Source organism: Salmo salar, chromosome 25 (assembly GCF_965601325.2).
Source record: "Salmo salar chromosome 25, fSalSal1, whole genome shotgun sequence".
Lineage (NCBI taxonomy): Eukaryota > Metazoa > Chordata > Actinopteri > Salmoniformes > Salmonidae > Salmo > Salmo salar.
Window position 1 is genome coordinate 26598532 of NC_138315.1, and position 23183 is coordinate 26621714.

The 23183-nt window shown below is 43.3% G+C and overlaps 1 protein-coding gene across 1 annotated transcript in view; it reads left to right on the forward strand.

Annotated features, from left to right (window-relative positions):
- erbb4b (erb-b2 receptor tyrosine kinase 4b) overlaps nucleotides 1–23183 on the forward strand; it is a 483415-nt gene that overhangs the window by 363710 nt on the left and 96522 nt on the right. Inside the window, exons 11-13 of the mRNA XM_014173740.3 lie at nucleotides 12364–12454; nucleotides 17742–17941; nucleotides 21917–22049. Coding sequence (XP_014029215.3) covers nucleotides 12364–12454; nucleotides 17742–17941; nucleotides 21917–22049 — 424 coding nt within the window. The remainder of the gene's footprint in view (nucleotides 1–12363; nucleotides 12455–17741; nucleotides 17942–21916; nucleotides 22050–23183) is intronic.

Here is a 23183-nt window from a genome sequence, read left to right on the forward strand (position 1 = left end):
TGGGGCATAGACTCCACAAGGTGTCGAACGCGTTCTACAGGGATGCTGGCCCATGTTGACTCCAATGCTTCCCACAGTTGTGTCAAGTTAGCTAGATGTCCTTTGGGTGGTGGACCATTCTTGATACACACAGGAAACTGTTGAGCGTGAAAAACCCAGCAGCGTTGCAGTTCATGACACAAACCGGTGTACCTTCAACATACTACCATTCCCCGTTCAAAGGCACTTAAATATTTTGTCTTGCCCATTGACCCTCTGAATGACACACATGCACAATCCGTGTCTCAATTGTCTCAGGGCTAAAAAAATCCTTCTTTAACCTGTCTCCTCCCCTTCATCACTGATTGATGTGGATTTAACAAGTGACTTCAATAAGGGATCACAGCTTTCACCTGGTCAGTTTATATCATGGAAAGAGCAGGTGTTCTTAATGTTTTGTATACTCAGTGTACATATCATGTAGGCCTACTGGTCAGCCCCTATCCAAGCATCTTTCAATTATTCTTCATCATTTGGTTTTCCCCTCATCAAATTTGCATGGTGTCCCTTCTCTTACGCTTTCACTCAGTACAGAGGGGGCTTGTGTGTGTTTGCTGGTGCCCACCAGAGACCGTGGACCAAAGACAGACAGGCTGAATGAGTATGATGAATACAAGATGAGATGAGGGTCTTCCTATCTCTTCCATCTCTTCCCTCTCCCATGGGGACCTAGAACTCCCAGTTTCAAATTGCCACAGTTTCCCAGCTCTACGTGTGTGTGTGTGTGTGTGTGTGTGTGTGTGTGTGTGTGTGTGTGTGTGTGTGTGTGTGTGTGTGTGTGTGTGTGTGTGTGTGTGTGTGTGTGTGTGTGTGTGTGTGTGTGTGTGTGTGTGTGTGTGTGTGTGTGTGCATGCATGTGAAAGTGCGTGGGTGTATGTGTGTGTATAAATTCATGTAGAGTGAATTCCCCTTTCCTCAACCTGATCTCATTCTTTCACTTCGGAATTTGCCGTAATTGGATGAACTTCGATTTTTGACCAATTAATCACACATGGTTAAAACAGAAACAACTCAAAGGGTTAAGTTTAGCTATTAATTCTGAGTGGTTAAGGTTAGGTTTGGGTAAGGCTTAAAACAAAATAATTAAAAACAATGCACTGTTTCCACTAAGTATCATCAAGTACTCTCCCTCCTTGATAGAGAAGTGTGAACTGACATGGTCAGTGGTCTAAGCAGCGTGCTCTGGCTCTGAGCCTCTTGAGTTCCAGTGCTGTGCCATCGTTTTGTTCGTTTGTTTTTGGTAAGCGCCGACGAATGCATATATCGACATCCTCTGGACCTTTTGAAACGTACGGAATCAACGTCTCTTTCCTCCGCTACAGTGTCACACACCCCCTTATCCCTTCATTCCTGTGACAGGAGGCGAGCTGGTACAGCCAATGTGTGCCTCCCAAAGTAGTGCACTATATAGGGAATAGACTGCCATTTGGGACACAACCGGTGAGACAGGAGCTGCCTTTACTCTGTAGCCCCGTGGTCATGCATGACACCCCGTGTCACCCATCACCTCTAAGAGCTGTCAGTGCTGTGACTTCTCCACCGAGCCATCAACTCCATCACACACACACACACACACACACACACACACACACACACACACACACACACACACACACACACACACCACACACACAGGCATCGATGCACACACACACGCACGCACAAACACGTCACCCCTTCTGCTCCGACGTAGGGGTTACGATCTCTGAATGCTATAGCTCTCAGATGGACAGTCAGTCTAGGAGGTAACCATCTCACCCTACATCTCTTCCCCTGCCAAGTATTCTTCCAAAACATAGCCCTTGTTTTTTTCTACTTCTAAGAGGTCAGGCCAGGCCTATCTATAGAGTACGGTCAGTCTGCCATCCACTGAAGCAATTCAGCATAAGTGAGGTTCCCAGTACATGGATTTGACTGTAATCATTGACGCTTTCTATCTCTTAACCTTTGGTCTGTTGCATGTGGCCCTCCTCTCTGTGAGGCAATCCTGGGTAATTTGCTTTTCGCATGGATGCGCCAGTAACGTGGCTCTCAGTGAACCTAAATCACCACTCTACTCTTCTCTAGCGGTTCTTGCCTGCTTCTAGCCTGCTCCTGACTCTATCCTTTCACCAGGCATTTACTGCTACAGCCCACAGAGAGAGAGACAAAGAGAGAGGGGGTCGTGAGGAGATAGAGAGATGAGTGTGGAGAGGGAGATAGAAGAAGAGAGGAGTGAGAAGAAAAAGAAATAGAGGATAATAAACTGAGGAGAGATGGAATAAGGAGGACAACACATACAGTGAGACCTGAACTCCCTATAGACTACAGTCAAGCTGGATGCAGGAGCCCATTGGGGCCTGTTGTACCCTGTCTTACCTATTGATTAATGGCTAATGCTGCTGTTAGCCTAATGCTGTTAGCACAGGGAGGAAGGAAGGTACTCATCAGGCCCTCGTTAGCACCATTAGCAAGATGAAGCGATGAAGCACCCTCCACCTCTCCTCTCTTCCCACCTCTCTTCTCCATCTCTCCTCTCAGAAAAAAACTAACAGCCACTTAAGGAGAGACCATTGGAGAGGTGAGAGCGAGTGAGGCAGAGAGAGAGAGAGACCAACCATCGTAGAGGTGTAGAGATGAGAAGGAGGAGGAGGAGGAAGAAGAAGAAGAGGAGGGGGAAATAGTGGTGGAAAGTAATACACCGTAAAGGGAATAGGTTGTCATTGGGATGCAACCCTATCAGTTAAAGGCCCTGAACTTCAGATCACACTGCAACTTCAGCTACTATGACGTCAGAGGACATGTTTCTCTCTATGTCAGTGAATGTGTCCTTCATCCATAACTAACACTCATGTTATACAATACAATATACGATTTATTTTATAAGTCTCTGGATAGTGATTTGTTTATGTCTCAAATAGTATATTTATTGCCATTTTATATTGGAGGTTGCATCCATGAATGCTAATGGCATGGAAAGCAAGTTGTGATGCATTTATTAATTTACGTTTGATTCAGGTTCATCTTATACACTGTAAAACCAAGTGTTTACGATCTGAACACATAACTAAACACTTTTCTTTAACACTTTTTAAACACGTCAAGGCATTTAGAATGTCAATGAAAATGTGTCACAGTGTTTAGATTGTAAACACCAGAACATGTTTATTCACTTTGACACTTTTTAAACACATGAACATGTATATTCAGCACAAGGCATTTCGGTTTTAAACACTATACACTGGTGGTGTTGTTTTAACACTGTAGGGTGTAAAGGCATATCTGCATATTCCCAGCATGCCTTTCAAGTGAATGTGAGAGGTACCCACCCATGACTGTGTTGGTTAGTGACAGAGACATGATTGTTGCATTCAGTAAATTGTATTACTGCAGCCAAATCCAAGTGACTGCGTAAGTGAATGGGTTTCAGTTAAAAGTAAACCCTTTATGACCACATATACAATGTGTAAGGCCTTTAGTTAGTTATTGTGGTCTTAAAATCATGCCTCATGGGCAACATCAGACCTGCAACTCAGAATGATGTGATTAGTAATTCCTATTGGAATCTAGCCAGAGGGAGGATATCCAACAATTGAAATATTTATCATCCACAAACTGCACTCAAAATGATTGCAATAGTGAAGGACTTAACAAACATAACTACCTAAACCATCTCAGTAACAGATGCAATAAATCCAACCCCTTACAGATTTGATTAGTTTAGAATGTTTTTGTTATTTATCTTTGTATAGCATACATAAGATCAATTAATCAATCAATGAGGAAACATAGATATTAAAACAACATATTCAAAAAAATCTGATAATGAGGCCCCTGCCATGTCTTTTTCACTCTGAGAGAGTTAACGAAAATTAACTCATCACAGTCGAGTGAAACAAATGTCCTGTTCAATTGTGCTGAAATGTAGGTAAGGTGATAGACATTCCTTACACTGATCTGAATAAAAGGCATGGAAAGTAACATCAATTTTGAATGACTAAATGCACTCTAAACAGGACGATCGGAAAGTAAACACTAGCGTTTCAAATCTGAATATAAATCTGATATAGGTGCTCTCCTGGTTGGAAACTGACTTGACAAAGCTGACTATCATGTTTAATCTTGCATTCTAAACGCCTGTGTTTAAAATGAAGACTTATTGCCAAATCTAAATGCCTAATGTTTAAGTTTTAAACACTGACGTTTAGGTTATAAACGTGTCACATGTTTAATGGTTTTACAGTGTATTCGGTTAGTTGGACGTATAGCAATTCTAGATAACTGTAGTCTCATCTGGCACTCTGATAAAACACTGAGCTAGATGGCTGCTGGCTGCGTCTAAGATGGCAACCTATTCACTAGATAGTGCACTACTTTTGACCAGAGCATTTTGGGCCCTGATTAGGGTTGCAAAGCTACCGGTAATTTACCAAAGTTACTGGAATCTTCGGTAATTTTGTAATTAACAGTTAATATGTAGCAATCTATGGTAACTTTGGTAATTCATACTTCAATAACTTTTAATAATAATATAATAGGATGACACTGCAGCTGTCTTACGGGCTTCTGTGTATTTTTTTTACGTCGATCTTAACTTTTTTGTACATAATGTCTCCTCCATCATTTCCTATGACCGAAAACAGCTTCTGGACATCAGAACAGTCATTACTAACCTCGATTTGGATGAACATTTAAACTTCAGTGAGTCAGCCGCTCTGGACACTCTGCTTACTCCAGACCAGGCCCTAATCCGTGAGCTTCGGAAGAGGAAGCGGCATTGAAAGAGAGTGGCGGCAAAAGGGGGTAGGCGAGTCAGGAGGTAGGCGAGGCAGCATCCTGGTGAGACTACGTCGGCGAGCAAATAGACTGCCATTGCCCTCTGTTCTGTTGGCGAACGTGCAGTCACTGGAGAACAAACTGGATGAGCTCCGTTTGAGACTATCCTATCAATGGGACCTGAAAAACTGAAATATCCTATGTTTCTCAGAGTCGTGGCTGAACGAGACATGGATAATATACATCTCGTTGGTTTTTCTATTCATCGTCAAGACCGGACGGCAGACTTGGGTAAGACGAAGGGAGCAGGGGTGTGTCTCTTTGTTAACAACAGCAGGTGTGCGATCTCTAATGTTAAGGAAGTCTAATGTTTTTGCTTGCCTGATTTAGAATAACTCATGATAAGCTGTAGACCATACTATTTACCAAGAGAGTTTTCATATATATTTTTCGTAGTCATCTATTTACCAACACAAACCGATGCTGGCACAAAGACCACACTCAACAAGTTGTATAGGGCCATAAACTATGCATATATGATGAACAGAGAGTAGCAGTAGGGTAAAGAGGGGTTGGCGGGTGGTGGGTGGCGAGACACAATGCAGATAGCCCGGTTAGCCAATGTGCGGGAGCACTGATTGGTAGGGCCAATTGAGGTAGTATGTACATATGTACATGAATGTATAGTTTAAGTGACTATGCATATATGATAAACAGAGATTAGCAGCAGCGTAAAAGAGGCGTTGGGGGGTGCGGGGGTACACAATACAAATAGTCAGGGTAGCCATTTGATTACCTGTTCAGGAGTCTTCCAAATATTTTTAGTTTCCTGAAGGGGAAGAGGTGCTGTCGATTGTGTCATTTGTGGATCTGTTGGGGTGGTATGTGAATTGGAGTGGGTACAGGGTGTCTGGGATGATGGTATTGATGTGAGCCATGACCAGCCTTTCAGAGCATTTCATGGGTATAGATGTACACTACCGTTCAAAAGTTTGTGGTCACTTAGAAATGTCTATGTTTTCGAAAGAAAAGCACATTTGTTGTCCATTAAAATAACATCACATTGATCAGAAACACAGTGTAGACATTGTTAACGTTGTAAATGACTATTGTAACTGGAAACGGCAGATTCTTTTATGGAATATCTACATTGGTGTTCAGAGGCCCATTATCAGCAACCATCACTCCTGTGTTCCAATGGCACGTTCTGTTAGCTAATCCAAGTTAATCATTTTAAAAGGCTAACTGATCATTAGAAAACCCTTTTGCAATTATGTTAGCACAGCCATATCTCAGACTTGCCAATAAAAATAAAAGTTTAAGATGGGCAAAATAATACAGACACTGGACAGAGAAACTCTGCATAGAGTTCAGCGTTCAACACCATAGTACCCTCAAAGCACATCACTAAGCTAAGGATCCTGGGACTAAACATCTCCCTCTGCAACTGGATCCTGGACTTCCTGACGGGCCGCACCCAGGTGGTGAGGGTAGGTAGCAACACATCTGCCACGCTGATCCTCAACACTGGAGCCTCCCAGAGGTGCGTGCTCAGTCCCCTCCTATACTCCCTGTTCACCCACGACTGCATGGCCATAAACGACTCCAACACCATCATTAAGTTTGCAGACGACACAACAGTGGTAGGCCTGATCACCGACAACAATGAGACAGCCTATAGGGAGGAGGTCAGAGACCTGGCCGGGTGGTGCCAGAATAACAACCTATCCCTCAACGTAACCAAGACTAAGGAGATGATTGTGGACTACAGGAAAAGGAGGACCGAGCACGCCCCCATTCTCATCGACGGGGCTGTAGTGGAGCAGGTTGAGAGCTTCAAGTTCCTTGGTGTCCACATCAACAACAAACTAGAATGGTCCAAACACACCAAGACAGTCGTGAAGAGGGCATGACAAAGCCTATTCCCCCTCAGGAGGCTGAAAAGATTTGGCAAGGCCCCTCAGATCCTCAAAAAGTTCTACTGTTGCACTATAGAGAGCATCTTGACTGGCTGCATCACCGCTTGTGCAGCAACTGCAAGGCACCTGACCGCAAGGCGCTACAGAGGGTGGTGAGTATGGCCTAGTACAACACTGGGGCCAAGCTCCCTGCCATCCAGAACCTCTATAACAGGCGGTGTCAGAGAAAGGCCCAAAAAATTGTCAAAGCCTCCAGCCGCTCAAGCCATAGACTGTTCTCTATGCTACCGCATGGCAAGCGATTCTCTCTGCTACCGCATGGCAAGCGATTCTCTCTGCTACCGCATGGCAAGCGAGGTCTGGAACCAACCTGAAAAAGCTACCCCCAAGCCATATGACTGTAAAACAAGAATGGTAATCAAAATAACCCAGACTACCTGCATTGACCCTTTTTTGCTCTAGCTCTCTTGCACTGACTCTATGCATACACACTGGGCTGTATCCACACACTTATACTGACACCCCAACACACACAGACACACCCCAACACACATATACACTTTTTTGCATTAACTCTCCTGCACTGACTCTGTGCACACACACTCTACTCACACACTCACACATACTTACACCCCAACACACACATACTGTACACACGCACTACATTATGCCCACACACACACAACATGAGCACACATGCATACAGACACCACACATACACTCACATAAACTCACACACTCACACACACACATTTCCACACTCAACACATACACTGCTGCAACTGTCTATGAATATCCTGTTGCCTAGTCACTTTACCACTACCTTCAGTGCCTTCAGAAAGTATTCATACCTCTGGACTTATTCCCATTTTGTTGTGTTACATCCTGACCTCAAATAGGATTAAATCATTTTTTTTCACCCATCTACACACAATACCCCATAATGACAGAGTGAAACATCTTTTTTGACATTTTTTCGGAAGTGTATTAAAAATACTCTAAAATACTCTATGCATACACATTGCCAAATTTTTTGCAGTTTTACTTTAGTGCCTTATTGTAAACAGAATGCATGTTTTTGAATTGTTTTATTCTGTACAGGCTTCCTTCTTTTCACTCTGTCATTTTGGTTAGTATTGTGGAGTAACTACAGTGTTGTCGATCCATCCTCAGTGTTCTCCTATCACAGCCATTAAACTCTGTAACTGTTATAATGTCACCATTGGCCTCATTGTAAAATCCTTGAGTGGTTTCCTTCCACTCCGGCAACTGAGTTAGGAAGGACGCATGCATCTTTGTATTGACTGGATGTATTGATACACCATCCAAAGTGTAATTAATAACTTCACCATGCTCAAAGAGATATTCAATGTTTTTTTACCCATATATCAATATGTCCCCACCTTTGCGATGCATTGGAAAACCTCCCTGGTCTTTGTGGTTGAATCTGTGAAATTCCCTGCTCGACTTTACAGATAATTGTGTGTGGGCTACACAAATGAGGTAGCAATTCAAAGTCATGTCAAACACTATTATTGCACACAGAGTGATTCCATGGAACTTATTATGTGACTTGTTACTCCTGAACTAATTTAGGCTTGCCATAACAAAGGGGTTAAATAGTTATTGACTGAAGACATTTCAGCTTTCCATTTTTTATTAATTTGTAAAACAACAAAAAACAAAACATGAATCCACTTTGACATTATGGGTATTGTGTGTCGGCCAGTGACACAACATCGCAAATTAATCAATTTTAAATTCCGGCTGTAACACAACAATGTGTAAAAAGTCAAGGGGTGTGAATACTTTCTGAAGCCACTGTATATGTACATAGCTACCTCAATTACCTCGTACCCCTGCACATCGAGTCAGTACTGGTACTCCCTGTATATAGCCATGTTATTTTTACTCGTTATTGTTATTCATTATTTACTGTGTATTTATTCCTCATGTCACTATTTCTATATTATTATTTATTTTTATCTTTAACTTTGCATTGTTGGAAAAAGACCTGTGAGTAAGCATTTCACTCTTAGTCTATACCTTGTGTGTACGAGCATGTGAAAAATATATTTTTTTCTAATAATTAAGAGGGTGGTTATATTTTTCCTATTTCACACATTTACAAGTTTGTATTATACTCATGGAAATGTGTTATTTTGCATATCCCAACTCCCCTGAGACACCCTCGGAGTGTGGGGTCACGGCCAGGGTGGGTTACATCCATGAGTTTCTAGTAGATAGCCTAATTAATGAAGAAAGCATCTAATTATTTTCAATTAACTCTGAAACTCTTCCAACTATTTACTTTTTTCACAACTGCCACCAGTATGGCATCATACTGGTGGCAGTATGGCATCAAAACATTTACCGATACAGAGTCAATGTGCGGGAACACCGGTTAGTTGAGGTAATATGTACACGTAGGAAGAGTTATTAAAGTGACAACAGAGAGTAGTGGTGGTGTAAAGAGGGGATGGGGGCGCTGCAAATAGCCCATCAGGAAGTCCCGGATCCAGTTGCAGAGGGAGGTGTTTAGTTCCATGGTCCTTAGTTTATTGATGAGCTTTGAGGGCACTATGGTGTTGAACGCTGAGCTGTAGTCAATGAATAGCATTTTCACATAGGTGTTCCTTTTGTTCAGATGGGAAAGGGCAGTGTGGAGTGCAATAGAGATTGCATCATCTGTGGATCTGTTGAGGCGGTATGCAAATTGGACTGGGTCTAGGGTTTTTGGGATGATGGTGTTGATGTGAGCCTTGGCCAGCCTTTCAAAGCACTTCATGGCTACAGACGTGAGTGCTATGGGTCGGTAGTCATTTAGGCAGGTTACAATGGCACAGGGACTATGGTGGTTTGCTTAAAACATGTTAGTATTACAGACTTGGACAGGGAGAGGTTGAACATGTCAGCGAAGACACTTGCCAGTTGGTCAGTGCATGCTCGCAGAACACGTCCTGGTAATCTGTCTGGCCCTGCGGCCTTGTGAATGTTGACCTGTTTAAAGGTCTTACTCACGTTGGCTGCGGACAGCTTGATCACACAGTCTTCTGGAACAGCTGGTGCTCTCATGCAAGTTTCAGTGTTATTTTCCTCGAAGCGAGCATAGAAGTAGTTTAGCTTGTCTGGTAGGCTTGTGTCACTGGGCAGCTCTCGTCTGTGCTTCCCTTTGTAGTCTGTAATGGTTTGCAAGCCCTGCCAAATCTGACAAGCGTCAGAGCCGGTGTAGTACGATTCGATCTTAGTCCTGTATTGACGCTTTGCCTGTTTGATGGTTCGTCGGAAGGCATTGCGGGATTTCTTATAAGCTTCCGGGTTAGAGTCCCGCTCCTTGAAAGCAACAGCTCTAGCCTTTAACTCAGTGCGGATGGTGCCTGTAATCCATGGCTTCTGGTTGGTGTATGTACGTACGGTCACTGTGGGGACGACGTCATCTATGCACTTATTGATGAAGCCAATGACTGATGTGGTGTACTCCTCAATGCCATCGGATGAATCCCGGAACACATGCCAGTCTGTGCTAGCAAGACAATTCTGTAGCTTAGCATCTGCTTCTTCTGACCACTTTTTTAATGATCTAGTCACTGCTGCTTCCTGCTTTGATTATTGCTTGTAAGCAGGAAGCAGTAGGATAGAATTATGGTCAGATTTGCCAAATGGAGGGCAAGGGAGAGCTTTGTATGCGTCTGTGTGTGGAGTATATGTGGTCCAGAGTTTTTTTCCTCTGGTTGCACATTTATCATCCTAATAGAAATTTGGTAAAATGGATTTAAGTTTCCCTGCATTAAAGTCCTCGGCTACTAGGAGCACCACCTCTGGGTGAGCGGTTTCTTGTTTTCTTATGTAAACAATTACAAAGAATACAGATGAAAACTCTCTCGGTAGGTAGTGTGGTCTACAGCTTATCATGACATACTCTACCTCAGGTGAGCAATAGCTGGAGACTTTCTTAGATATCATGCACCAGTTGTTTACAAAATAAATAGACCGCCGCCCCTTGTCTTACCAGACGCCGCTGTTCTATCCTGACGGTACATTGTATAACCAGCCAGCTGTATGTTGATATTGTTGTCGTTCAGCCACGACTCCATGAAGCATAAGATGTTACAGTTTTTAATGTCCCGTTGGCAGTTTAATCTTCTGCGTAACTCGCCGATTTTATTCTCCAAAGATTGCAAATTTGCTAGCAAAATGGAGGGAAGTGGGGGTTTATCGTCTACAAATTCTCAGAAGGCAGCACGACCTTCGGCCCCTCTCTCTCCGCCACCTCTTCACGCAGATCACGGGGATCGGGGCCTGTTCCAGTGGAAGCAATATATCCTTTGCATCGGACTTGTCAAAGTCATGAAAGGAAAAAAAGGATTCCGCTAGTCATCGCAGTCCTGATGTCTAGAAGTTATTTTCGGTCATAAGAGACGGTAGCGGAAACTTTATGTACAAAATAAGTACAAAAAGAAGTTACAAACAACGCAAAAAAAACACAATCGGCTGGGGTCACGTGAAACGTCTGCCTTCTTCTCCGGCGCCATCTTATTTGACATGTTAGGAGGCCACAAAGAGAGACAGAGATCTAAAGTACTGCACTATACAGTGAATAGGGTGCCATTTCAGATGTAGGAGAGGAACAGGAGAGGAACAGGAGAGGAACATGATAGAAACAGGAGAGGAACAGTATAGGAACAGTATAGGAACAGTATTGGAACAAGAGAGAAACAGGAGAGGAACAGGAGAGGGACAGGAGGAGAACAGGAGGGGAACAGGAGAGGAACAGGAGATATGCCTGTAGAATGATTAAGGCAGACTTGAAGGTGATCTTTCTCTTGTAAACAACTTAGAAACAAGGTTCTTTTAGTAACTCATCTCACATCATCAGACTGGGAGATGCATTCATCAGGGATGCGAACACATGCTGATATGAGCCACATACATTTCATTAGTTAGACAACATTCTTCCTCTCATATCCCTTTCCAAGGTAATGAATTTGATTAAAGCCAATCAAAATATCAGTTATGAAACTATTATGAAATGTATCCTTGGAAATATGCGGCCGTCTGGAATTTTCAATGTTAAAGTAATTGTGTGTTTTGTGTTATCCTTGGTCTTTGTATAACTTTTCAGCCCCTCTCCTCTCCTCTCTTCCTCATTTGTTCATTATTTTTGTCCTCAACTGGCTAGAACGGGATTGCTCCCCTCAACTCTAAATATTTCATTTATTTTAATCTATTATTAAATGTTCTAAATGATCCATGGTCATCCACTCAGCAACCTGCTAAATGATTTAATGCTCAGAGGCAAATATAGGAAATGCAAAAATATTTGTATATCAGATATCTTCTTGGTCATGTATACCTGACATGTTTCACTCATGACTGGGAGGTCTTGGGAAGGTCTTTATTGTAAATAAAGATCATGTGTTTTCAAGAACTTACCTTGTTAAATAAAGGCAGTAAATAGGTATCACAATGCCTAGCCCACTAGCAACATGTGTGGCTCACTATGTTACATTCATTAAAGTCTCATGTTACCTTTGTTTTCCTGTGTGTGTTAGGATTTGCTGTGTATCTGGTAATACATCACAGATATTAGCAGTGATGTAATTGGCTGTGTTCCTGTAGAAATGCTATGTGATTGGTTGTGTCCCTGTAGGTTTCCTGAACATCCAGTCGTGGCCAGAGAACATGACAGACCTGAGTGTCTTCTCCAATCTGGCAACCATAGGAGGGAGAGCACTGTACAGGTAAAACCTACATGACATTACTACAGTACATTATTACAGTACATTACTATGCTACATTATTATAGTACATTACAGCACTACATTACTACACTACATTATTACTCTACATTACTACACACCACATTACTACAGGTAGGAAGTCATTCCATCAATTTGGTGCCTTTTGAGAACTGTAACTTGGTCCCTAAAAAACGTTTGATTTCACCTTATTTTAACATTCTGTCATGTTCAACTTCATAAAAACATGTTTTCCCATCTCAAGATGTTAAATAAAAATGACTATAGTAAGTGCTTATTAAGTGCCAAATAAAGTAACTCTGTTGACCGTAACAGGGTTGATGATTTCATCTTAAATCAGCTATACATTTCCATGAGACAGGGGGAATGGAAGCTTGTTGTGTGTAACAGGAAGAGGCAATTGAATGCAAGCATAAAACATGTAATTGTTCAAACATTTCTAACCTGTTAATCTACGGGTAAAAGGATTGACTTGTTATGCTCGACCTGCTCAGTTTTCCACACCGGAAAATGACCAAAAAGAGTAGAATCAGCTCACCTGCTTTTACACTAGGATTTCACTATTAGATGTTCAATGTTTCTTTTGAAAAAAAAAAAAACATTTTAAAAGGAATAGTTTCACCATATTAAAACAAGAGTTCAGTTCACATAACAGGGTTGACCTTAAATGAGGGACAGACGTAAATGAATCCCTAATCACATTAAATAAATCATCTTCATAGCAACAAAATAACTAGGGCTTTTCAATGATAGTGAAAACTTAGAGAAATGTTGGGTTTAAGTGGGTTCAAATCTTCCTAGAAGTCACTGCACGGAGGGACATGTCAAAATGCTGAATTTTGGCACTTTAGCAGGTCTTTATTTTTTATTCCGATTTATTGAATTCTCCATATGGTCTGTAGTAAAGGGCACTTAATTTAATATAACAGGCTTTTAAAACTCAATAGTGTTGAACAATTTCTACTTACAATATCAAAGGGACGCAAAAGGCGCTAATTTTATAGAATGACCCTAGGTGTGGAACCACATAATAAAATAGAGCACTGTTTATATTGTATATTTATGCCTGGAACTCAGTTGAGAGATGTGAATAATGAAGAGCAGCAGTCCAAGCATGGAGCCCTGGGGCACACCACTGACATCTACTCTACATTACATCACTACTGTACCATATTTTGTGGTGTGTTAACAATGTAGCACTATTCCTCAGGAGCTAGTGATTCACCATTATTAGATTGTGTACAAGCAGTCTGTCATCTACGAATCGTTATAATGTCATTGTTCCTTTGTGACCTCATGAGAATACCATAGATATCCAACTCTGCTAATTTGATAGATGGAATGTTGTCGCAATTGGTCATTTACCATGCCAAAGCTTCCCCAGTTGAATCAGTGCTGGTCAATGCACAGACACACACATAAACACACACACACACATAAACACACATGCATGAATTTGGCAGAAGTCTGGTTCATCCTTGGGAGGAATTTCCAAATGCCTGAAGGTACCACGTTCATCTGTACAAACAATAGTACGCAAGTATAAACACCATGGGACCACGCAGCCGTCATACCGCTCAGGAAGGAGACGCGTTCTGTCTCCTAGAGATGTACGTACTTTGGTGCGAAAAGTGCAAATCAATCCCAGAACAACAGCAAAGGACCTTGTGAAGATGCTGGAGGAAACAGGTACAAAAGTATCTATATCCACAGTAAAACGAGTCCTGTATCGACATAACCTGAAAGGCCGCTCAGCAAGGAAGAAGCCGCTGCTCCAAAACCGCCATAAAAAAGCCAGAGTACGGTTTGCACATGGGGACAAAGATCGTACTTTTTGGAGAAATGTCCTCTGGTCTGATGAAACAAAAATAGAACTGTTTGGCCATAACGACCATCGTTATGTTTGGAGGAAAAAGGGGGAGTCTTGCAAGCCGAAGAACACCATCCCAACCGTGAAGCACAGGGGTGGCAGCATCATGTTGTGGGGGTGCTTTGCTGCAGGAGGGACTGGTGCACTTCACAAAATAGATGGCATCATGAGGTAGGCAAATTATGTGGATATATTGAAGCAACATCTCAAGTCATCAGTCAGGAAGTTATTAAAGCTTGGTCGCAAATGGGTCTTCCAAATGGACAATGACCCCAAGCATAATTCCAAAGTTATGGCAAAATGGGTTAAGGACAACAAAGTCAAGGTATTGGAGTGGCCATCACAAAGCCCTGACCTCAATCCTATAGAAAATGTGTTGGCAGAACTGAAAAAGCATGTGCGATCAGGGCCTACAAACCTGACTCAGTTACACCAGCTCTGTCAGGAGGAATGGACCGAAATTCACCCAACTTATTGTGGGAAGCTTGTGGAAGGTTACCTGAAACATTTGACCTAAGTTAAACAATTTAAAGGCAATGCTACCAAATACTAATTGAGTGTATGTAAACTTCTGAGCCTTCTGAACTTACCAATTTCTAAGTCGCTCTGGATAAGAGCGTCTGCTAAATGACGTAAATGTAAATGTAAATGAACTGAATGTGATGAAATAAATAAATGCTGAAATAAATAACTATCTCTACTATTATTCTGACATTTCACATTCATAAAATAAAGTGGTGATCCTAACTGACCTAAGACAGGGAATTTTTAGGATTAAATGTCAGGAACTGTGAAAAACTGAGTTTAAATGTATTTAGCTAAGGTGTATGTAAACTTCCGACTTCAACTGTAATAGAGAGACACGTGATTGTATACAAATGTAAGCAAGCTTTAAAATTAGTATGTTTTAGTCAAACGTTATATCTGTTTGGGCTTCTTGCAGTCAATTTGCAGTCTACATATTATTTGTAATTATAAACTGGGTGGTTCGAGCCCTGAATGCTGATTGGCTGACAGCCGTGGTATATCAGTCCGTATACCACGGTATGACAAAACATTTATTTCCACTGCTCTAATTACGTAGGTAACCAGTTTATAATACTGTAGCAATAAGGCACCTTGGGGGATTGTGGTATATGGCCAATATACCACGGCTAAGGGCTGTATCCAGGCATTTCTCGTTGCGTCGTGCATAAGAACAGTCCTTAGCCGTGGTATATTGGCCATGTACCATACCCCCTCAGGCCTTATTGCTTAATTATGTTCCGGCCCCCCACCATCCGCTCAAGAAAAAAATCGGCCCCCGGCTGAATCAAGTTGATGATCCCTGCACTACACTATCATCACACCAAGAGCAGCAGTCTAGTTGAGAGCCTGCAGATCCATCACAGCAGTCTTAGACTCACTGTGGGTTGAGAGCCATTAGGGTAGATGATGATTTGCTTTAGCTACATTAACAGTTCCTCCTGCTTTTCAAGATAATACTGCAATTACCGTCATTATATGCTAATAGAGCTTCGATTAGACATATCAGCACATGTTTGCAAGCAGAGAGAGGAGGGTGTGGATGACATGTTGACAAGTTCAAGTAAACACACATATATACACACACACACACACACACACACACACACACACACACACACACACACACACACACACACACACACACACACACACACACACACACACACACACACACACACACACACACACACACCCCTCCACACACAGAGTTATTAAAAAGCTGTCTTCTCCCAGTCTCTAGGCTCCCTTGTGTCCTAGCATTGTCAGTGTAGCTCAGTTCGTAGTGTATAGGGTCATCCACTGAGAGCAGCACGGCCGTTGTACAAATGACTGCCTGCCAGCCAACGCATACCTGGAAGACATTCTATCTGATGGCCCTGACATTACACAGCCCTGTCTGTCCATACACAGCCAGAGGGAGGGAGGGCGGGAGAGAGCGGGGAGAGATGGAGGGAATGGGAGAGAAGGGGAAGAGAGAAAAAGAGAGCGAGAGAGAGAGAGAGAGAAGGAGGAGGAGTTGAAGAGCAGAGCCAGACTCGACTTGTGTTCCTCAGTGGCCTATCACTAAGTGGAGAGCTGTGTTCTTGTTAGCCAGAGTGCCTCTGTGCACTCCATACTACCTTTCTCCATGGATCTATCTGGCACAAAACTGCTTTCAGAGAGAGAGAGAGACAAACAGACAGACAGATAGACAGAAACAGACAGACAGACAGAGAGAGAGCGAGAGAGAGAGCGCGAGAGCGAGGAGCATGCTGTACACATCACAGGGATGAAAGACACTGAAAAAGATCACTGTTTTGCATTAAGTGATCTTAATACATCTAAGAGCTTTGCAACAAGCTCTCACAGTCTCATTGCAAACATCACATTTCGAAGTTCCTCCAAACATCACATTTCGAAGTTAAGGGTTAAGTTAAGGCATTGATTCCGAATGGTTAGGTAAGGGTTAAGGCTTGGGATAGGGTTAAAAATGTTTGTTTAGGAACTCATTCCAAATGGTTAGGTAAGGGTTAAGGCTTGGGATAGGGGTTAAAATATTTTTATTTTTATTTTAAATGGTGTTCACGACAGGGATCCACACCTTCACCTCCAGAGTTATGGGATTGCACCCCTCCACCACCCGCGTCCACAGCACTCTACTTGATGGTAGTGGCAGCAGCGTAGCTTAGTGGTTAGAGCGTTGGACTAGTAACCGAAAGGTTGCAAGTTCGAATCTCTGTGCTGACAAGGTACAAATCTGTCGTTCTGACCCTGAACAAGGCAGTTGACCCACTGTTCCCTGGTAAAAAAAGAAAAATGGTAATAGTGCTCACTGTTTCCCCTGTTGGCTGATTTTGAATGCATTTCCAAAAGTCCTCAGGACATGGATAAATATCCATGTCAATCTTGAGCGGTCTTGCTGAGCTTTGCAAGGCTTCAGAGAGCCGTGTGAGTTGGCTTGCTAAACATGCTCGTTACAGGAATAACATTAACTGACCTTTATCTTATGCTCTCTTCATCTCTACCCTATCCTGTCTGCTTCTGCCTCTTTCTTTCTCCCCCCTTCTCTCTCTCCTCTCTCCTCTCTCTCTCTCCTCTCGCTCTCTTTCTCTCTCTCGCTCTCTCTCGCACTCGCTCTCTCTACTCTCTCTCTTTCTCTCTCTTGCTCTCTCTCTCTCTCTCTCCTCTCTCTCCTCTCTCTCTCTCATTGGTATTCTTCACCTTCTCTCACCCTTGTTTTCTCCCCCTCCATCTTACCCCTCTTTGTTTCTCCAATGCCTCTCTCTCTATCTTCCCTCTTCCCCCCCACTACCCTTTTCCCTTTCTATCCTACCCCCTTTCCCCTCTCTTCTCCCCTTTTCTCCCCCTCCCCTCTCCTCTCATCTCTCCCAGTGGTATCTCTCTCCTAGTGTTGAAGCAGCGGTGGATTTCGTCCCTCCAGCTCCAGTCCCTGAATGAGATCAGTGCTGGTAACGTGTACATCACCAATAACAGTCAGCTGTGCTACTACAACACCGTCAACTGGACCAGCCTGTTCAGAGCCAACAACCAGAAGGTCCTCATACGCAACAACAGAAACCCCAAAGAGTGTAGTGAGTCACACACACACACACACACACACACACACACACACACACACACACACACACACACACACACACACACACACACACACACACACACACACACACACACACACACACACACACACACACACAGAGACAAATGCTTGCATGCACAAATGCACACACACGTCTGTACACACACATTCACACACACACACATTTCAGTCCTAATCCAACTTAGATGTCACTGATATGCCAACAGTCAAAATGTTTATACACAGATACAATCGTGAAAGATTGTGGTGAAATTGGATTAATGAGAGAATTCAGTTACCACTGGTTTCTCTCCTACTAAAATTCCAGCCTTAGGCATGCGTGTGTGCATGTGTGTAAGCCCAGCCATAGCTCAAGGTAGACATCTCTACCCCCAGCTGCTGCTTCTCTCCTCATTAAGGTTTCTATGCGGCTGTGTTGACTGTTCTCTTTGTTATGGAGGAGAAAGCAGAGGAGACAGGAGCTTTCTGAAGCATTCACACAACACACTCACTGTAATTACTACATAATGTGCCTGGCACACTATTTCCTATATAGTGCACTACTTTTGACCAGGGACAATGGCACATTTAGTGCACTACTTTCGATGAGAGCCCATACGGCTCTGATCAAAGCGGTACACTATACAGGCAATAGGGTGCCATTTGGGACACATCCGTACATCTACATTTAGGTCTCTTCTCTTCATCCCTGAATAACCTTGATGAGAATCAAAGGGACATGTAGTGTTTTATTTCATTCTTAAATTTCTTCCTTTTTCACTCCCTCGTTTTTCATTAAGAAGGAGGATGTTATGTGTGATGCAACAGTGATGGGTATTGTCTCCCGGTAACGGACTGTTGTTGGAAGCGTTCTCTCGGCTCTGGTTGCTCGGCTCATTCCACAGTCCCCTCGAGCATCTCCTCGTCTCCCTGGAGATGGACCTGACGTCCATGGAGTCCAAACTGTGTGTTTTACAGAGGGGTCAGAAACGTTGATATCGGCATATTTTTGATCTTGTCTCATCCCTCCCTCTTCTCTCTGTCTCGCTCTCTCTCCCCCTTCTCTCTCTCCCCCTTCTCTCTCTCTCTCTCTCTCGCCATTCTCTCTCTCTCTCGCGCTCTCTCTCTGTCTCTCTCTGTCTCCCTCTTCTCTCTCTCTCTCAATTCAATTCAACTCAATTTGCTTTATTGGCATGACTCTCTCTCTCTCTGTCTCACTCTCTCTCTCTCCCTTCTCTCTCTCTCTCTCTCTCTCTGTCTCTCTCTCTCCCCCTTCTCTCTCTCTCTCTCTCTCTCTCTCTCTCTGTCTCTCTCGCTCTCTGTCTCTCTTTCGCTCTCTCTCTCCCTGTCTCTCTTTCTCCCCCTTTGCTCTCTCTCTCTCCCCCTTCTCTCTCTCTCTTTCTCTCTCTCTCTTTCTCTCTCTCTCTGTCTCTCGTCTCCCTATCCCTGTTTCTCTTTCCTGGCCTGGTTACCTACGGCTCTGAAGCACAAAGTGAGGCATTGGAACTGGAACAGAGATGCTTTTGTATCACACGGATCGCAATGCTTTCATGCTCTGCCCTCACAAGCACTTTTTTCAATTTGTTCCTTTTCTCCCCTCTCTAACACTTTCTCTCTTCCTCTCTCTATCCCCCCCGTCGCTCTCTCTCACACTATATTGCTTCTTGTTTTCAAAATGTGTAACCATTCTGGACATGACACCAAAACACAGAATGCTCCCTGGCTTACATCTGGCCTGAACCTCAAAGTGAGGGTGCAATGATTGTGACTGTAGTTCAGTCAGCTCCGTCTCTGGTGAATGATTGTGACTGTAGTTCAGTCAGCTCCGTCTCTGGTGAATGATTGTGACTGTAGTTCAGTCAGCTCCGTCTCTGGTGAATGATTGTGACTGTAGTTCAGTCAGCTCCGTCTCTGGTGAATGATTGTGACTGTAGTTCAGTCAGCTCCGTCTCTGGTGAATGATTGTGACTGTAGTTCAGTCAGCTCCGTCTCTGGTGAATGATTGTGACTGTAGTTCAGTCAGCTCCGTCTCTGGTGAATGATTGTGACTGTAGTTCTGTCAGCTCCGTCTCTGGTGAATGATTGTGACTGTAGTTCAGTCAGCTCCGTCTCTGGTGAATGATTGTGACTGTAGTTCAGTCAGCTCCGTCTCTGGTGAATGATTGTGACTGTAGTTCAGTCAGCTCCGTCTCTGGTGAATGATTGTGACTGTAGTTCAGTCAGCTCCGTCTCTGGTGAATGATTGTGACTGTAGTTCAGTCAGCTCCGTCTCTGGTGAATGATTGTGACTGTAGTTCAGTCAGCTCCGTCTCTGGTGAATGATTGTGACTGTAGTTCTGTCAGCTCCGTCTCTGGTGAATGATTGTGACTGTAGTTCTGTCAGCTCCATCTCTGGTGCCTAACAAACACATGCAGTCTCTTTATGCTGCTCTGATGGGGAGGGGAAGCCAGTACGGAGCCAGTGGCAGAGCGGAACAGTGAAGAGCTGAACTAGGCCAGGCCAGACAGCCTGTTGCTCTCTGCTGCTGTGGACCTGCCAGACATTGCATCCTGCTGCAGGGGGAATGGAAATCACTTCTGACATGTCCCAAATGGTACCCTATTCGCTACGTAGTGCACTATTTTGGACCACGGTATATAGGGCCCTGGTCAAAAGTAGTGCACTATACTGGTAGAAGGGTACCATTTGGGACACAACCGTTGTATGAAATAGTAGCCCTCAGCCCACAGACCCTCGACTTCTCACAGTGCTGGGTGCAATGTTGGGTAACAATCTTGGAACCTAGAAATGAATCTGAAGTGTCCGCTGGCCGGCTTCTACATTTGAATAGTATGTCACGAGAGACTATGTAGCAACCATATAATATTCTAAACCGAGCTGGAGAGAGATCTCACTCCTGGTATTATTATGCACAGATAGTAGGCTGCTCATACTGTAGTGGTATGGCATCTGTCCACTCATATCAGTTGAGTACAGAGAGCCTATTTCCTGCACAGAGGGACAGTTGGACTAAAAGCCGCCTTAATCATTATCTTTGCCAGAATCTGCTGATGCTGAAAAGATAATGACAGAGTTTAGGGCTGATTTTCAACTTTATTTCTTTGTTTTTTCTCCCTTTTTTTCTTGTCTTGTCATTCGTCATCACAGTTAGCTTGTACACCCAGGTGTTACTGAAGCTAATTTACTACCCCGTCACTGTATGGTTAGCACTATTACAGTGTAATTGGAGAACACAACTACAGCTCAGAGTCGGTCTCCTCTCACAGACCCATCTCTCCGTCTCCCTCTCTACCTTAGCTCTCTACAGACAGATTAGGGTTGCAAAAATCAGGTATCTTACCCCAAATTCCCAGGTTTTCCAGAAAATCACGGTCTGAAAATTCTGGATTTCCTGCTTATTCCTTCTTGATTCCGTAAATGTTCCAACCGGGATTCCCGGATTCACATCACCGTACACTTCCACTTCTAACGAAGGATCTTTGAGATAGATCTGCATGGTGGGACATGTCTCTACCTTTCTGCTTCAGCTCTACCTTGTTAGATGCTCTAATGCTCTAATTTCACCGTGAACTTCTAAGAAAGGGGCTTTGACATAGACCTGCATGGTGTGTCTGGCTGGCATGACCTTTTGCAGATGGCAGACACAGGGACAGTACAGTGTAGACAATTAACATGTGACCATTGATCCACCCTCCCTCAGATGGACCTGGAAGAGAGAGAGAGGAGAGGAAGGAGAGCTCATAGTTGAGTTGAAACCACTGTTTGACTGACTGGCCACAGATTAACACAGTAGCCTTGAAAAAGAAAAGTTGTCATTTTAGTAGCCAATGGCTCCACCCATATCCTTTCCAATAAAAAAATATCAATATTGTCCAGTACCTAACCCTGTCATGCTATTGTGGATGGTTGTTGACCTGCTGTCTGACCCCTAACCCCAGTCTTAACCTGTATTCCTGTGTTTCTCAGCTACTGAGCGGATGGTGTGTGAACCTCTGTGTTCAGACGCTGGCTGCTGGGGGCCGGGACCAGACCAGTGCCTGTCCTGTCGCTACTTCAGCCGGGGACGCATCTGTGTGGACACCTGCAACCTCTATGAAGGGTGAGTTAGATATACCAGTATCACATAATGACAGATACTGTAGACACTTGACAGTATAACACAATTACATTATGACAGTATCACTATCAATATGCATGAAGATAAAGCGAAATGCAGCTGTCCAACTAACAACTCTTTTACCTCAGTGAAAGTACTTTTGTTTGAGTTTTAGGTCTGAGTACAAGTATGACTTGTAAATGAAAGGATTTACAGAATAATATTTTTTTTATATAGTGATTTTCTTTCAGTAGTACTATGTATTACCTGTTCGGCAGACCAGTAAGTGTACAATATAACTACTGTCTGTGTAGACACCAATCCCTTCCCTCTTTCATTCCGGTAATCCCTGAACGGGAGAAAACATGGTGTAAACACAATCTACAGGCTCCTGTGAAAGATAGAAAGATACTGCAATAATGGACCAAGAATGAACTTACTTGTTTCTCAAATATCAGAGAAAAATAGATGTGTGTTTGTATGAAAGATGGTCTGCCTCCCAAATGGCACCCTATTCTCTATATAGTACACTACTTTTAACCAGGGCCCATAGGGTTCTGTTTCAAAGTAGTGCACTATATATGGATTTTGGTGCCATTTGGGATTCAGGCAGGGATGAGGCCAGGTCAGACACAGCACTTCATACCTGAAGGATAAACCACCACAACAAAACCCTCCGGTGAGTAAATAACAGGGGAGATAAGATTAAGGTTGTTTTCATCTGCTGCAGTGTGGATTTACAGAGTAGAGATGTTACAATATGTGAGACAGAAGCACGCACGCACACACACACACACACACACGCACACAGACACACACACACACGCACACAGACACACACACACACACACACACACAGACGAATGCACACGCACATGCACACACACACACACACACACACACACACACACACACACACACACGCACACACACACACACACACACACACACACACACACACACACACACACACACACAGGAGTGTACTTACTGTAGTGTTAGTAGGAGACAGGAGACAACATGGAGGGGTCTGAGGGAGTGTACTTATATGGTGATTAGGGTATTGGTTATGGGTTTGTATTTCCTGCACTATTTAAAATGTTGTTACTACATTGTCTATGTTGTTGTTTTTCTGTA